General features: G+C 38.9%; 2 protein-coding genes across 4 annotated transcripts; both read left to right on the top strand.

The window, feature by feature from the left end:
- Positions 1-270: 270 nt before the first annotated feature.
- On the top strand, positions 271-5944 carry LOC128015705 (protein XRP2-like). Its single transcript, XM_052599762.1, has 5 exons — positions 271-624; positions 2012-2680; positions 4591-4705; positions 4811-4896; positions 4995-5944. The coding sequence occupies exons 1-5, from the start codon at positions 451-453 to the stop codon at positions 5076-5078; spliced, it is 1128 nt and encodes a 375-aa protein (XP_052455722.1). The 5' UTR covers positions 271-450; the 3' UTR covers positions 5079-5944.
- Positions 5945-6846: 902 nt separating this feature from the next.
- On the top strand, positions 6847-17661 carry LOC128015704 (protein Jade-3). 3 transcript variants are annotated; one of them, XM_052599759.1, is made up of 12 exons: positions 6847-7075; positions 11829-11891; positions 12369-12428; positions 12507-12586; positions 12695-12852; positions 12943-13133; positions 13212-13423; positions 13634-13801; positions 14029-14145; positions 15088-15546; positions 16092-16209; positions 16354-17661. In XM_052599759.1, exons 3-12 carry the CDS (start codon positions 12380-12382, stop codon positions 17193-17195), a joined length of 2394 nt encoding a protein of 797 aa, XP_052455719.1. In that variant the 5' UTR covers positions 6847-7075; positions 11829-11891; positions 12369-12379; the 3' UTR covers positions 17196-17661. The 3 variants fall into 3 exon arrangements, with proteins under 3 accessions (XP_052455719.1, XP_052455720.1, XP_052455721.1); XM_052599760.1 differs by having other exon boundaries at positions 11829-11946; XM_052599761.1 differs by having other exon boundaries at positions 11829-11966.
- The last annotated feature ends 743 nt before the right edge of the window (positions 17662-18404 follow it).

The following is an 18404-nucleotide window of genomic DNA, read 5'->3' as shown; positions in this document are numbered from 1 at the left end:
CAAATCAAACATCCAACATTTGAATCCGAGTGCACCAATATTATGATTTCCATTAATTATTAATATAGAAAGATGAGTTTACACAGTGCACGAACAAAATGCTGTATTTGCAAAAGGCAGGGGTCAAATATTAGTAACAGCCCCCAGCTCTTACTTCGATGGAGCCGGGATGGAGAGCGGATTTCGATGGGGGGACTCGATTTGTCACCACAAGGGCTCAGCTTTGATTCGCTGTTCCCTAGTAACGCGGTCCGCTGTAGTGATTGGCTGACTCGAGGGTCAAGGAAACGGGAAGAGCACAGGTTGCCTGTTCTTGGTTACTTTCTGGGGAGGGTGAGAGTCACGGAGCGCTACTGTTGCGGCTGATCGAGACTTTCTTTTTCTGAAGCGCGTGGCAGTCACCACAGGAGAAGGGGCGCGCTGACATATCGCTCGACTGCTCCTTCATAAATGGGGTGCTTCTTCTCCAAATCAAGGAGAAAATCTCCTAAAAAAGACTCTGCTTTGCCCGCTGGAGACAAGAGCGCTACGAGCAATGACCTCCTCGACTCCAACAACACTGCGCTGGGCAGCAACAGCAACCAGGAGGCTCCAAAGCAGTACAGTTGGGATAAACGAGAAAAGGTACGTCCCTGTGTTATAACCACAGATCTATATAAATCGGTGATTAGAACCCGTTTTTGTGTATTAGACTGCACTACACAGTATGTTGCATAATCGCTTTAGGAATCATACAGAATGAACTTCCAACAGTCCGTCTGAAATAGATGACGTTAGTGTTTATGTGCGTTAGCTCAACTTGCTTTGTTAAAGCCATTTTTTTTTTGCAATCACAAAATGCGTAATCACACTAGCGATGGGTTTGGCTCCTCATGTTAAGTGTTTCGGAGTGCTTTCCATTTGTCCTTTCGACTGACCATGGACACGAAAGTCTGTCTGCGGGTATATGTTTTCAAATGCTATGGTAAATTATAGACAGATCTTATTATCGGCTTAAAGTCAGGGCACGTAACTTGTTTGCCTGGCGCTTGCCCAGATAACGCTGTGTTCAGGATTAGCCCATAAGTGGTGTCGCCATCAACATGTATGACAGTGTATCAGAGGGAGGAAGAGAGGGAGTAATAAGGGTGGGGTGTGTGTCTGCCCCTCCGACCGCAAAACCAAGCTTTGATAGCATTTAAATGTCCGGAAGTATGAATCTATTATCGCCCTGGTCGATGCTTTCAAGTGCAGACTGAAAGGCAATGAATTCACGAGACAAGTCCAACTGTTTATCAGTTTTCTCTTACGGTCTGTCAAAGACAGTGTGTGATCTGATGGATTAGACTAGTAGTTCTAAACCAGGGGTCAGGGCCCACTAGAGGGCCTCAGCAATCTTCCAATTGGCTTCCAATAATATATATATAGATAGTTTGACTCCTAACCCTAAGGTTGTGGGTTTGAGTCTCGGGCTGACAATACCACGACTAAACTGCCCTTGAGCAAGGCACTGAACCCCCAACTGCTCCCCGGGCGCCGCAGCATAAATGAGTGCCCACTACTGTGTGTGTGTGTGTGTGTGTGTGTGTGTGTGTGTGTGTGTGTGTGTGTGTGTGTGTGTGCGTGCGTGCGTGTGCACACTTTGGATGGGTTAAATGCAGAGCACAGAAAAACACTGAAACATTAATAGCAATATAAAAGTCATTCTCATAGCAAAATGCAGGTGGAGAATTTAAGAATATTACTAAAGTTAAGGTTGCTTGCTAAAAAGTTTGAACTATCAATCAGAGGGGACAAGGTATGTAGAATATTGTGTACAACAGGGTTTTCAGTTGATAATTTGGATGCCTTAGAAATTCTTGAATCAAATATTATACAGTCGGCTCAATATACTAAAAATAAACACACATTGTGAGGGAGGGGACATCCTGCTACTAGAGTGTGAAGGGAACCTGAGAGCAGAGATATCAGATAATGGTTTTATTGCTTTTTGAAGTTCTCCATTTATTAACGTTTGCACATTTGTATGCAGGTTGACCCGAAAGACTTTATGCTGACAGGCCTAAAGAATGAGACAGTGGGCCGGTTGCCAGGCAAACTCAACGGCCAGCAGTTTGTCATTCAGGATTGTGAGAACTGTAACATCTACGTATTCGACCATTCGGCGACTATTACCATTGACGACTGTGTGAACTGCCGTATTATGTTAGGTCCGGTCAAAGGCAGCGTGTTCTTCAGAGACTGCAAAGATATCAAGTGTGTGGTGGCCTGCCAGCAGTTCCGCACCAGAGATTGCAAGAAAATGGACGTCTTTTTGTGCTGCGCCACCCAACCCATCATTGAGTCTTCAACAGGCATGAAGTTTGGTTGCTACCAGTACTACTACCCCGAGCTGGCTTTCCACTTTAAAGATGCAGGCCTCAGCATCTTTAACAACAACTGGAGTAATATTCATGACTTCACACCTGTCTCTGGAGAGACCAATTGGAGTCTCCTACCAGAAGATGCTGTTGTTGTGGAGTATATGCCTCTACCTGATCCTGAGTCAGAATTCAAGTCTGTGAGAATCTCTACTGAAGCAAATCGGAGCATAGTGCCCCTGACCAAAGGGGGGCGCCGTACCGAGAGCGAAGAATCCTGCCTGTTTGTCTTTTTTGCTGGAGACTACACAACTGCCAACGCCCGCAAGCTCATTGATGAGGTTAGAACTCATTTGATAGTTTCAGAGTTGATGGTGTAGAATTGTCATTTATGGTTCCAACAATAGGTGATCCAGAAATTGACGTCAAGTGCGGCATATTTGTGACCCTGGACCACAGAACTAGTCTTAAGTCGCTGGGGTATATTTTTAGCAATAGCCAAAAAACATTGCATGGGTCAAGATCATCTAGTTTCCTTTTATGCTAAAAATCATTAGGATATTAAGTAACGATCATGTTCCATGAAGATATTTTTTACATTTTCTACAGTAAATGTATCAAAACTTAATTTTTGATTAGTAATATGCATTGCTTAGAATTAGTCTGGACAACTTCAAAGGTATTTGAATGTCAAAGGTATTTGATATCTCAGTAATCTGCTTGTTTTTGCACCCTCAGATTCCAGATTTTCAAATAGTTGTATCTCAGCCAAATATCGTCTGATCCTTGTAACCTCAAAGGAAAGCTTATTTATTCAGCTTTCAGATGATGTATACATCTAAATTTGTAAAGTTGACTCTTAAGACTGGTTTTGTGGTCAGGGTCACATTTGTTCATCTTTGAATTTTATACGTGTTACATTCTTGAGGTTTCTCAACCTTGAAGTTCATCAGAAAGAGTCAACATTTTCTGAATTTGCACCCCCCCCCCCCCCCCCCAAAAAAAAAGCTTTGTGTTTATTACTCAGTTTAACATCTAATTGAAAAATGTTGTTCACAGCAAGTTTCTCTTGTTTTTTGGGGGGGAAATGAAATCAGCATTCTTCAGTTACACCACCTATATTAATAGAAAAGGGGATGTATACTATTTTTCACTTCACTTACATTTGAAACTTTTATCTGTCTTTTTCTGCTAGAGATGTTGCCTGTGTATGATTATCTTGAACTTTACGCTCCAAAAAAGTGTCAATATTGGTTCTAGTGTGCTTTTTTATTTTTATACTTGCAGAAAGTTGTGTGAGTGACGGGACGTGACTGAGTGTCTGAAAATATTTTAGGTTGTGGGAATCTTAACTGTTTGTTCTAGTATTTTGTTACCAAAAGCAGGATGGGCTCAACAGGAAGGGCTCTGCTGCGTACTTTTAAAGGTCTGATTTGACAATTCACAGTATATTATCTGCAGTTAACAAATCCTTTTCAAATGACATGAAACGCTTTTATGCAGAATGCAAGAAAAATGATAATAATCATTCTGTACCTGAAAGAACAACTTATGTGGTATTCATTCAGGCATTTTGTTCAGATATCAACCCATTATTTTACCATTTTGGATCCATGAAGTATTATACTGTAAAAACATTTTAGAACAGTAACACAGGAAACATTCATATTATTGCATATTATAAAAAGTGAACCATTCACAAAACAAATGTGATGTAAATAAGAAAATTCAGTTGATTTCATGTGGGTTTAAACTACAGCAATATATACATATATCATGTAGTTTTACCTAAACTATCCTTGACCTCTGCAATGTATGGATTTGTTAAAGCAAATACATTTATGCATTTAGCAGACGCTTTTATCCAAAGCGACTTACAGTGCATTTAGGCTATACTTTTTTTTTATAAGTATGTGTGTTCCCTGAGAATTGAACCCATAACCTTTTGCACTAATGCAATGCTCTACCACTGAACCACAGGAACTCAAATAATGAAAATATGTGGAAATATGTGTGTAAGAGACAGAAACAAACTATTCGCAATCATGCATTTGACCTTTTTGTTACTGACTTCTTGTAGAAATCAATAACTTTATAGTGGTCATCATTTAGTTTTATTTTTACGGTTCTCAAATCTCATTTTAAACACACACACAGAAATCACGGCCTGTTCATCAATGCATAACCAATCGAATTCGCGAAAACCTTGAATTTTGTAATCTTTTATTTTTCTTGATCAATCTAAATGTAGACGACCGCCAAAGGCTTTGTCCTCATTCAGACCAAAGAGGTTTCCATGCGCCCTGAGGATGTGAACCGAGTGTTCCAGAGCAATGCAGAAACCCTCACTGAGTGGATCACCAAAGGTTCAGTAATGTATTGTGTTACACCAAATAACAACATGTACAGCCTCTTGTAAATAGTTGCAAATATAAATGTCTCTTCTAACACACTGCTCTGTGTTCCTGCAGGTCCAGTGGTAGCCCTCGAGCTGAATGGAGATGGTGTGGTGGAGGCTTGTCAATCCATTGCCAATGAAGTGTTCAATGGGAATAAGGTAAATATAAGAGGAAGCTGTTGCTTCTCAAGTCTGTTTATTGAGGATTTGCTCTGATCATCTAAAGCTTTTCATGCTATCTGCTGCTTTTCCTGCAGCTATTTGTTTCTGAGAGCAAAGAAACATCTTCACGTGATGTTGACAACTTTTTCAACTTTGCTGACATGCAGATGGGACTGTGAAACTGGCACAAAGGAGCACCTCAAATTAATGTGGGTTTATGTTTGTTTGGTTTTGTCAATTTTGTAATTTCAGTGAATTGGAATTACTTAATATGTGAAGCCACTGATATCTCAACACTTTTAGGGGTTTATATAACCACTATTTTAACATACAGTTTTGCTCTGTGATCTGACAATTTTACATTTTCATGCCGTTGAAAGAGGCATATAGATGGTCAGTTAGGGTTTTGGAACCAATCATGAAGGCCAAGTGCCTTTAGATAAAGAACAAAATTGAGAACTGGAACTTTAGTCTAATCAAATATTGCTGTGGACAATTTATCACTTATGCTGAAAATAATGAATTTGATTATATAGATATTTATTTAATTGTTTTTCCCTAAATGTATAGCTGGAAATTGTGTTTTATTATCCTTTGCTTTTATACATGTCATTTAGTCCTTTAGTTCGTGTGTAGAAAAAAGATATTTGTCAAATGCCAGAAAACATGAATTGTTGCATCAGGTTTATACACACACACAAACACACACACACACATATCCATGTTTTATTTTCTTGTTAGCATGGCTTTTGACGTTTTTTTCAGTATTTTTTTATTATTGTAAACAAATGACATTTGTTCTCCTTATATGTTTTTAAGGTAACACTGTTCTAAAAAGAATGTAAAACGGTGATCTGATGTTGAATGTACTACTAAAAGGAGCTTTAGTTGTCTCCTTTACAACTGCTCTATTTTTGTAGGAACATTTTAGCAAGCACAACTTTCCTGTGACCAAAAAAAACTCTTTTTTTTCTTATTTGTATGAGACAGTTTTGTAGAACTGAATATAAGCTGTGATTTGCCAATACATTCATTTTAGTCAACAGTTATGTGTCATCTCTTTTTATCTGCAAATAGGCACAGAGATAAATGACATCTTAGTAAACAAATGAATTAAGACATATCAATCGGTGCAAGTATTTTTGTGAGTTGAGTACATGTATGCCTACAGAGATTGTGAGTTACTGTAAAAGTCTGGTTGTCAAAAACATGACAGTTTTGAATGTCAGTTTGAATGCCAAACTTGAAGGCTAATTTGGCTTGGTTTTGTGGGAAACATTATTTAGACTTTCATGAAGAGGTCAAGAGGTACTTACTGTATTTATCATTTGCTTAGTTCCTAGTTAAGAGACAGAGTCTTCCTAGTTAACACTGAGAAAAACTGGGCATTGAAATGCTTGTGATGAGGCTCAGACATAGTACATACATAAATAACAGGACCATACATAAATAATCAATTTGTGTCAAAGTATCAGTGTACATTTTGGCAGAAAGTGCTGGTCATTCACCCTTCCCCTCCCTACAATCCCTAGAGACTCGAACCTATAACCATTCGGACTTGTTACCCAAAGGTCACAGGTTCAAGTCTGTAGCTTGACTCAAGGGCATCTTGTTGGTGGTATGGAAGGTGGAAGAAAGGCCTGTTCATTCACTTACATTACAACTCCTGCCGGTTCCAAGACTCAAACCCATGACCTTCATGTTACAAGTCCAACTCTCTAGCCACTAGGCAACAACTGTTACTTTTATGTAATTTTTTTAAAGAATATTTAATTTTGTACTTTTCAAGCAAATTGTTCATGCATTGCAAACTACAGATAATATAAAAACATGACTACATCACAGTCCTCTATAGTGGCAATTAAAAGATGTTTAACTACCTCTGAGAAGAAGTATGCTAAATAGTCCATTTTCCACTGGTGCTCTCAGTTAGTAGGGCCATGAAAAGGGCGGAGTTTAGGACCCAGCGCTCGGTGGTACAATAGAGCTGTTGTGTCGTGGTAAGACTGGAGAGGGTGATTTCTGCTTTTGGGATATTGACAGTGGGATAGAAAAGGAAAAAAAATCACGAAAATACGAGTATGTGCCGCATCTCTGGACTGCTGACTTGAAGACGGCCTCGTGGAGTCTACCGCCTTGTGCGATCGTCCCGAAACACTGGATTTTCGGCTGTAAGGTAAGGGTGCAGCACGAACAATACTGCTCGTGTGTTCACACAGGGCTCAGTGTGCCAGTTATATCCAGGCAGCGGGGCCTGCTGCGATCCAGAGCAGGGTTTTACGTTCGTATTAGACCACTGAGACAATATTGGTTGCAGCGATAACATTATGCGTACGTTAATGTTTGCGATCACGCACAGAATGTTGTTATATACACACAGGAAGTGTTATTATAGCGCGAGACGGTTTTGTAGTTACTGTAGAGGAGCTCGAGTTTGGCGCCAAGGCCGTCAGAAACTCTCGCGCGTGCAGCAATGGAGGACACGAATGCTCACACAGACACAGTAGAGACGTTGAGTGAGACTTTACTGTAATGCATTGCTGCGTTTACCCTTCCGTTCTTTATTTAGCTGTGTGAACTTGCAGAGTTGGTCTGTTCGCCCAGCATGGGAATAACTTGAGTGGGAAATAGTCATAACAACACAAGGGCTCGTTAAACATGTAACGTTATTTTCGTTGCATCATGCTTTTAGCTTTACACAGAGACGATGTGAAGTTGGTGAATGAGCGTTGGATTGTTTCATAATTACACTTATATATTTATTCGCTGGGTTTTGTCTCCCACTTTTTATGTTATGAATATGAACCGTGTAATGAAACCGCTTCGTTTTTAAAGCCTTGTGAAAAGTATTTGGCTTCCTCGCTCGGTAAAGTACATGAATGCTAAGCCATAAGCGCAATTCGTCCGACAGAGCGAATAAGTGTCTAGTGCACTCTGAAAAATATAATATATAACTGAGTTTTAATTCTGAAACAGTACGAGCACAGTCTAACAGTTTCGAGCGGAAGTACTGTTGTGGGAATGCGGGTCGGGAATGCCCTCCTCGAGCTTCCGTTTCCTGCTCACTCCTTCCCGCGAAATCCTTGGCCCCAGGCTTTAATCTAAACTTTTAGTTTATGGTTAATTTAAAATAATTTTAATATTTAAGGTATTGTATTATTAGATTATTAATAAATGTTGGGGTGAGTAACCTTTAACTAGCTTTACGAAGATAAGTTTTAAAGTGCATTTAATAATCACTAAATGAAGGTTTGCTGGTTCTCTAGGCCAGTGTGGGGTGAGGTGAAGTAGTGGCCACTAGCTGGAGTCTTTTGAATTATTTCACTAAAGAGATTTGTTTATAGAACATATAAATCAGAACCCTTATTTTCAAGACTGTAGCATCATTTTAAATGTGCATGGTCATGTGGATGGACTGACTCAAATGAGAAAATGAACAAAAATGAAATGTCCTGTCTTGGCCGGTCAGTCAGCAGTTTCTTGTTTACAAATTAAGTCTCCCAATTTGTTCATATCTTTCACAAACAAGATGCCTTCGTTAATTCCGTTCACGCAAAGATATTTTGTTTTAGTGTTGCTCTCTGTCTCATAATACTCATTCATTCAGTGAAGAGACATGCTTTCAGTAGGTCAACCAAATATTTCTCTGTCTGTACTCACACTATTGGTTCACACTGCAGTCAGCCTTTGAAAGCAGGAAATGAAGGAAAAATAAAAGTCAGTGCATGGAAGTCAACAATAACATCTAAAAGATTTGTTCACTAAACACCACTGCTTTAATCTGTTTAATTATTAATCATCAATTTCAACACACAAAAAAAAACATGCACAGGAGAGAAATTAAATTTTATAGATAATTTCTGCAGTGCATTTCTAATAATGGTCATTCAGTGAGATTGGTCGTTGGCACACTAGGCTTGTGTGGGGTTGAAGTAGCTCTCAGCAAACGCTGATCTGTTATGGCGCTTTTCCACTGCGTGTTATGATGACTCGACTCAGTACAGCACGGCAACGCTCGGATTGGTTTGCGTTTCCACTGCAGATAATTGCCACTTTAGAGTGGGGGGCTTTTTCATCGCTGTCGCTAGGGGCTGGCTGTTAAAGGGAGTCAATCCCATAGACTCAGCATGTTAAAATGGCCAAATTTACAGCTGGAAAAAATTTGTTTACTGCCTGTTTAAAAAAAATATTTTGGTTTATATAACTTATTTTGCCCTTCATGACAGCTGTGAGTGGGGTGAATTGAAAAATTTTTTTTTTTTTATAACTCACGATTATCCAGGAGTTAGGGCTGGGCGGGATATCGAGTTTGTATAATATATCGCTATACAGTAGTCTGATAATATAGCGAGGACACAGACTGAGCTGCTGTGGAGAAAGTGCTTAATCAAATTCGTTTTTACCATGTTAAAAGCTTCATATTAAGGACTTTAAAACTGGTAAGACATATTTTATAATTTCGTTTTGCAGTAGTTTAAGCTGCTCAGCCGGTCAAATGCTCAGACAGAAAGAGTCTGTGTGCCTCTAACTGAGACACAGGCTACTCGCTCTGTTTAATGTGTTTGAGATGTTCTGTCTTTCTGAATGTATAACTTACATATCACAGGTATGTGCTCCATCTCCAAATGTTAGAAAGCCATGGGAATATTAAAATTGTTCTGTCAGAAGTGCATGAGCCTTCTGTTCTGGGATTCTCGGCTAAACTTCAGTGAATGAACACCACCTCGCACATGCCCGCCTAGCAGACAGAGCTCAATTAAACAGGAGTGCTATAATTATAATCACACAAGTCTGTTTTTATGATGGCACTGACTGTAAAGAGACTGCAGTGGAATAATCAAAATAGCCTAACACAATTCTGTGCTTTTGTTCTCATTTTCATTTTTAGTTTAGTGAATTTAACTTCTGCTTTAAAATAATTATTTTTGTTTTTAGATTGTAATGTTACTATGTTAAAATAAAATGTTATTATAATCTTTTTTTGCACATAATATAATATTCATATTGGATATCGCAAATCTGCCAATAAATACAGAGATATGATTTTTTTGGCAATATCTCCCAGCCCTACTGGGGGTGACGTATGGTGATGTGCTGCCAAGATGGTGATGGCCAGCTCCGCACACTTTGAGCTTCAAAAATGCTCTTCAGAAAACTACGTATGACGTCACTGAAACAATACAGTCTATAGTGTTGCCCCATCAAGCTCTCGCTGGATCCACTCCTCTGCTATCAACTAGCAGAACGTCTGTACTTCCTCAACAGACCAGGAAACAGCCATTTTTTGGTTGTTAAAAACCAAACTGTTCAACCGTTCAATCCTTTGTTGGCTGTGCTGTTTTAAATGTAAATATAGCGGTTCTGTTGTGTATGTATGGCAAGTTCAGTGACACAGGTAGTGTCGATTCACTCTGGCCAATCCATGATCATCAGAGTTTACTCGTCACGTTTTGGTAATGGCACAGTTTACTTGGAAACTAAACTGAGGTATTACTAAAAAAAGTACCAGGTACTGTACCCAGTGATTTCCCCCAACCCCCCAAATGTGAATGGTACCATGCAGTGGAAAAGCGGCATTAGTTATGGCGCAGTAAGAGGGCGGGTTGGTTTTAGAACTGTGTTATTTTGTCTTGCCATTTTCTACCACAAACCAAGGCCACCCAGATTAGATAGTTTCCCCTTTCAACAAAAGTGTAATCTGACTTCAAACCATTCAAATTTGAGAAAAGCACTCTATTTGCGTTCTTAATAGGTATTGATTGGCAGTCTGGTTTACAGATAGGAGTCAATCACACAGTGCTGACTCATTCTAGGGGGATTTGGTGACACTTTTCTATAATACTACAAAACTAATTCTTTAATATTAAGACCGATAAGGCCCAACTCCAAATTAAGAATGTGGTGAGCAAGTCACACCAATCTTTTTAAGTCTCATTTGTGTTTCCTTTAAAACATTCACACTATTTATGCGAGAATATGTGCGTCAGAAGCAAATGTTCCTGTCTGGGTTTGAAGGCCAGTCTGTTACGGTCACAAATATGGCTTTAGGTCCACATCAAAAGCCCTTCATGGAGCACTGAAGAGGCACACTGAGTTATGTTAACCAAGTGAGGCGTTGGGACATAGTTTACTACTATTGTTGCGACAAAATAGACAACTGCTCCTTAAACACATGACAGTGGTTGTCCAAGAGCTGTTTCTGCACAGAAATGACAAAACCTCAAAATGCTGTTTGTAAAATCAAATGGTTGAGAACATTTTGGGCAGTATAGTAAGTTTTTTTATTTAAGTTTTTTTTTATGTTTTTGAAAGCAGTATCTTACACTCACTAAGACTGCATTTATTAAAAAATTTAGAAAATTAAGATTTTTTATTATTAATGTTATTTTCTCTTGTGAGATTTTGAATGCATTTTTGTTGAGTAAAACTATACATTTCTATCAAAACAAATTACATTTTTAAACAATGGCATATGCAAATCATGAATATTCAATATATTGTCCAGATTATGCTTAACAGGGTGACAGTGGGTTTTATTTTCTTCCTGTAGACTACCATGTCAGAACAGAACAGCAGTAGTTTAGTTTAGTTACAGGACAGGCATTTTATCTCCCAGAATCCTTCATTCCTGAATTACCAATTCTCTTGTTTTCTTTAAACTAAGGAGGAAGTGTTTTAAGGATGAGTGAAATTAACCTTTGCCTTGCTTGTAAGTTGTGCTTTTTAAGATGTGTCTTTACATAGTTTGCTCCAAGTGAGCTTGGTTAATGTTTATTTAAGGAGGCCTCTCAGTCAGGTGTTGGAGCATAATAAATCACAGTGCATGCTGTGCTTTGCTGGCTGTCTATCACCCTCCACCGCCTGTTTTACCACCCCAAGTTTTGTGAGCAGTATGTGTTCACTCCTCATGTTTTGTTCTCTGTTTTCAGGCATGAGCGAAAGCCAGAAGAAGTACAGCAGAGGAAAACAGTAGCATGCTCTTTGAATTTATGGTGAGTGGAAAAACTGCTCAGTGAAAGGAAAGACCTTTAAAGCCGCCCTCTAATGGTAACAACATCTATTTCAGGGTACTGAATGATTACTATGTTCATATGTCATATTTACATAGTATTTTAATTTATGTAAAAACCCATCAAATGTATAATGCCACATTACTGTTTAGGAACGAAATGTAATAAACCTGTAGTGAACTTATATTGGTCTATGTAATAACGATTAAAAATAATAATAATAAATAAAATATAAATTTGGTCTTTGTAAAGTAAATGCAAATTAGAATTATATTATGTTCCTTGAATTATATTATTTTCTTTGATATGCACCAAAATAAACTTTTTTTTTTTTTCCTATTATGTGAAAACGGCTCTGTTTTTTCCATGTAACCGAAAGCATTGTGCCTAAATGCTTTAACCAGAAATCGGTTGAGCCGAAAATGTGTTTTAGTTACACTTCTCGGTCTTTCATTGCAGGATACATCAGGATGAAACGACTCAGGACTTCAAGCAGCAGTGACAGTTCAGACAATGAGAGTGAGTAAAATGAGCATTACAAAATGTAACTTTTATAGTTGTTTTATTCTCGGCTCACTCATGTGTTGTATCATAAAGGTCCCTCGACATCCTTTACCTCTAACAAGTATGGAAGCAAACCAGGCACCCCCGCCTCTGCTCAGAAGAAACCAGCAGAGGTAAACTTGTTTTAAAACCCATTGATTTTTATCACCAGCCCTATAAATGAGGCTTTTCTACAATAAAATTAGTTTTAACACTCATTAAGGATACTTCTCCCTCGTTAGGTGTTCAGAAAAGACTTGATCAGTGCCATGAAGCTTCCAGATTCTCACCATGTCTCTCCTGATGATTATTACCTGTTGGCGGACACATGGAAGCAGGAATGGGAAAAGGGTGTACAAGTACTCGCTAGTCCAGACACTATCCCTCAGCCCTCTGTGAGGTATGTCACATGCTGGTAAAAACAGGTTTTTGGACATGTACCATCTTGCATGTGACTTAAGTTGTTTTATGTGTGTGTGTGTGTGTGTAGGATAATAGCAGAGAAGCCAAAGGCATTCCTTTTCACCAAACCAAGGAAATACATTCAGTGCTGGAGTCAGGACTCTACGGAGACGGGTTATGTCAACTTCAAGGACCTGGCGGAAGCTATGTGTAGATACGACCTTGATGATATGGATCTATACTGGCTCCAGCAGCTCAACACAGAGCTTGGGGTGATGGGTAAGAGAGGAGATGCTTGTAAAAGCTTCCCCGTAAGATTCCCTGTGAGAAATGTAACATTTTGGATGTTGCGTTTAGGTGATGGGCCAGTGGATGAGTTGACGATGGAGCGGGTGTTGGAGGCACTGGAGAGACAGTGCCACGACAACATGAACCACGCCATCGAGACCGAGGAAGGGTTGGGAATCGAGTACGACGAGGATGTCATCTGTGATGTGTGTCGCTCACCTGACAGCGAGGAGGGCAATGACATGGTCTTTTGTGACAAGTGTAACATTTGTGTGCACCAGGTGAGATCTTTGTCGCTCTCAGGAAATACATTTCTCTAAACTTTGTTTTTTTTTTTTTTCTAACTTTACCGTGTATGATCTATATACTTTTGTAGTAAAATATTGCTGTAGTATATTATTGTAAGGCAAAGCAATAAAATGCATTTATTGTAGCAAGCTAGAAGAAGATAACTTTATCGTAAAACTCATCACACTCATATTCTGTTGTAGGCCTGCTATGGCATTGTGAAAGTGCCAGATGGGAACTGGTTGTGTAGGACTTGTGTTCTTGGCATCAATCCCCAGTGCCTTCTGTGTCCTAAAAGAGGGGGTGCGATGAAGGCCACCAGGGCGGGCACTAAATGGGCTCATGTAAGCTGTGCCCTCTGGATTCCAGAGGTGAGTTGTCTGTCACAAAGATGGAGTTACACCTGCATTATTGTTATGATTGTATGCTCTTAATGTTGTTTCATTAATAATATTATGAAATTGAGCTCACTTTGCTATGTCAGCATATTTGTAAGTTTTAATTAAGCATATCATACAGTTAACAGACATGGACTGAAAGCCACATAACTGCAGTTTTGAGTTCATGGGGTCTTTTAAAAAAATGTATTTGCCTTTAGGTGAGCATTGCATGCCCAGAGAGGATGGAACCCATCACCAAAGTTTCTCATATTCCTCCCAGTCGCTGGTCACTCATCTGCAGTCTCTGTAAACTCAAGACTGGAGCCTGTATACAGGTAATGATTTATAGTGCATGAGAATTTCTGCTGATTTTACTGGGTTGCAACAATTACTCTGTAATATTAATGTCAGTTTGAAAATGAATTATTATTGCTTGCTGCTTAGTTGGATATAAAAACTTAGAAGAAAGTTCTTTACATTTACAAGAGAATGAGTGTGGTATAATATAATGGTATAATATTAATTGTATTTAATTTAAATTATCAAGCAAGTAGTGATATCTTTGAATAAATCATACATTTTTTTAGTGTATTTTAAAAAATGTTCTTCTTAAAATCTGTAAGCTGCTTTTATTGTAACATTGGTATTTGAAACCTTTTTGGTGTGCAATATATAGCATACAATTTTTATTATTGGGTATATTTCCGGGTTTCCGCAGGCCTTAAAAATGTCTTAAATTGGAGCAGAAAGTCTTAAATTCTAAAGGGCATGCATTAAATGTTGCATTCACTGCAAAAATAATATCATTCTCAGTAGTTTTGTCTCATTTTCCAAATATCAAGGCATCTGTAAATCAAGATACATGTACTTGAGATGCAAAATTAAGATCTTGTTTTCCAAGAAATTGAACAAAATTGAGTTTGTTGATGGAGTATGAAAATTTGTTCTTGAGTCAGCTAGGTGATATTTTTACTTTTTAATTATAAACTTAATTTGGCTCAGTTTCACAGAAAACGAGACTTGTCATTTTGTTTCCCAAGTAAATGTGTCTTGATCTATTAATCTTTAGGCATTTGTGCTGGAAAACAAGACAAAAATACTGATGAAGGATATTTACAGATTAGAAAGTATAGTAATAATTGGGGAGCAGAGATATCCAAGCCCTAAGCTTTTTTATTTTTATTTTTATGAATTAAAAAGTAACAAAGATTAGTAAATCTTGACTCTAGTTTTGTCTTCCAGACTGATGTTTTTTAACACTATCTCTAATCTTTCAGTGTTCGGTTAAGAACTGCACCATCCCTTTCCACGTCACTTGTGCTTTTGAACACAACCTGAAGATGAAGACCATCCTTGATGAAGGTGACGAGGTCAAGTTCAAATCCTACTGCCTGAAGCATAGCCAACCCAAAGCTGGAGAAGCAGGCTTGAGTCCTGTCTGTCATAAACCTCCAACTGAGACTGAGAAACTGGGCTTGAGGGCGCAGAAGCTTCAGGAGCTGGAGGAGGAGTTCTACACACTCGTTCATCCTGAAGAAGTGGCCCAAGACCTTGGACTGCCAATTGGCCTGCTGGATTTTGTCTTTCAGTACTGGAAGATGAAGAGGAAAAGCAACTTCAACAAGGCCCTGCTGCCACCTAAAGAAGAGGAAGAGAACCTGCTATTGCAGCCACAGGAGGACAGCATCCATACACGAATGCGCATGTTCATGCACCTGCGGCAGGACCTGGAGAGGGTATGTACTCCCGTCATCATGGATGAGTGAGATTTTTTTTTTTTTTTTTTTTTTTTTTTTTAAAGACGTAGATCAGAATGTTCAACTAGCTGTCCAACAACTTGAGTTGTCTTTTTGTTGCTGTGAGCAATTTTCCTGCATTCCCAGTTCAGTTGGTTTATGTACAATACCAATCAAAAGTTGATACAGTCTGTAAGCTGTATTAATGTTTTGGAAAGAAGTATTTTATGCTCACCGAGACAGAATTTATCTGAACAAAAATATAATAAAACATTGATTTGGTTAAATACAATTTCTATTTTAATCCATTTAAAAAATAATAATAATCTTGTTTAATAGAATGTTTAAAAAATATCTATTTTTTTTTAAATGTAATGTTTTGTAACACTGTCAAGTGTATTTATTGTTTACTTTACGATTAATCCTTTACTAAAAACATATTTAAAAAATGACCAGAAATGGAAGTGTAAATGCATGCTTAAACCATTAGTATCATGTAAGGAGTTTTTGATGTTATGATCCTAATGTGTGTGTCGTTTTTTCAGGTGAGAAACTTATGCTACATGGTGAGTCGAAGAGAGAAACTGAAGCTCTCCCAGAATAAAGCTCAGGAGCAGATTTTCAATCTACATGTCAAACTCATTAACCAAGAGTTATCTGCAGGTAATTCACTTTTTTTGTATTGATTATTTATTTTGTTTTTTGCATTTTCTTTTCTTTTTGTTTTTATTAATTTATTAATTTGTAGAATGTCCATGACATTCCAGCACCACTGAATAATTGACTAACTTCTACTTTTGTTGGTAGGGCTTCCAGCGTCCTCTTCATTAGAGAACTTATTGTTCCAGCCTCCTAGGATAACCCTAAAACTCAAAATGCCCAAAGTGTCACTTGGCAATGGCAAAACCAGCTCTAAATCGGTTAATGGACCCCTGTGCCCCGATAACAGTGGTAATGTATATGATATTGGTGAGGGAGGCATTGGTCAGGGCAAACCACAACTCCATCTTGGACGGATAAGGATAGAGGAGCGTGCCAATGGTCTCTTACCAGCATCCATCTACATACGACGAGATGGTGGGACCCCCCCATTGGTCGTGAAGCAATCTGGCAAACCTTCAGCTCTGCATGCTGCCCTCCATGGCCAGTCGTCCAACAGGAAAGGCAAAACTGAACCTGAGAAAAACCACCAGTTGAAATCCAATGGCATTATGGACAAGCCTGTACTCCAAAGAGACACTTCCTGCCAGACGCCCACTGAAAAGGACACATGCAGTGAGATTTCAGGGAAAAGTCAGTCAGGTGGATTCCACAAAACATCTCTTGAACAATTCAGTCGATCCCTCAAGAAGGCCACTGTCAGTTTAGTACGGACTGAGGATCTTCGGGCCTTTGAGAAGAACGCTCGCAAGTCCTCTGGATTCTCCAAACCAGTTTCTAATGAGCGGCCGCTAGGGGGCAGCAAACCGTACCAGGAGAGCGACGGTTACTGTCCCGATGCAGAGCTTAGTGACTCTGAGCCCGAGGCTAAAGGGAAGTGCCGGCAGGCAGGGAGGGGGAAAAACCAGAGAGGACCAGCTGGAGGCTACGTCAAGTCTGCCAGCCGGACAAAACTGTCTTTTGGCTCTAGGACGTCAGTGCAAAGGTGACAATCTTCAAAAGCATTAAAAACCTCTCTAACCCACTGCCACAAGTTACCGTAGTCCTCTGGCGGTAATCAAAAGTGCCAGATTCTGTTTTCCTCTGTTGAGGATCAGCCGATGGGTTTTAGTGCAGTGTGCCAAAATGCTCTCCCTGGCAGATTGCAGAGGTGCAAGCGATTGGTCTATTTTTATGTTGGACTGATATATATCACTGTGTCTCTCTAACCAGCCATAGGGTTTCTACTGCACTTGGACTCATTACGTGAGAGCACGTATACAGTAGGTTTTATGAGCCGTCAAGCAGTGTTTCTGTACATAAAAGGAACCTCTCTTTTTTTAGACTGTACATAGTAGTTTGTGTTAAGATGTGAATAACATTTGAAATGCTTTCCACTGACTGAAACGCTATCATAATTTCTTACTGATATGCTTATGCAAATAAATAAAGGCTTAAGAACTCTGGTCTGACAAATCATGTTGGTTTGATTGTTGTGTGGTGCTGATGTCTGTCAGGACTGCTTCTTTGCCTATTTTTTTTTCTCTGTTCTTCCATTCTTCATGTGAATTCAGTCTGAGTTATTTTAAAAGATTTCTTTGATCTTTCAAACTGTTTGATGCCACTTGCCAAACAGCTTGAAAGATCAAAGACTTTTTTTTTTTTTTAATAACTCAAGACTGGGTTCGCATAAAAGAAGAAAGTCATACACACCTAGGATGACTTCAAGGTGAGTAATTTATGGGCTAATTTTCGTTTTTGGGTGAACTTAACCTTTAACTTGCTTCAGTTTGAAATATTTAGCTGAGCAGTGTAACATTCAATATTGCTGCCCAGAATCGTTTCAGATTCACTTAAATATTAATATGAATAGATAATAATGCTGAGTACCACTGTCATCTGATGTGCTTTCCGAGGTTAACCAGCTCATCTTTGGACTCAACTGATCTTCTGTTAGTTGAAGGGCTGCTGTGTTAGCTTCTCCAGGACTTCAGTGCTGCCTAAGGCTTATTGATCATTTGAGGAAAAAGCTGAGTTTGACTGTAGTGTTAAACCAGCGCAGCACCTGCTCTTAAAAAAGAAATAATCGTGCTAAGTGGATGTTCTCTTTGTTCAAAGTCAATATTCCAGAGAACTGAAATCCTGTTAATATAGTTCTGAGCATTGTTATGTTGCTTATTTATAACTTCTATCTTTAAATGACTGATGTTAATGTATAT

The sequence above is a fragment of the Carassius gibelio genome, chromosome A6, assembly GCF_023724105.1.
Source record: "Carassius gibelio isolate Cgi1373 ecotype wild population from Czech Republic chromosome A6, carGib1.2-hapl.c, whole genome shotgun sequence".
Lineage (NCBI taxonomy): Eukaryota > Metazoa > Chordata > Actinopteri > Cypriniformes > Cyprinidae > Carassius > Carassius gibelio.
Note: the sequence above shows the minus strand (reverse complement) of the source record. Positions and strands in the feature narration are given on the sequence as shown.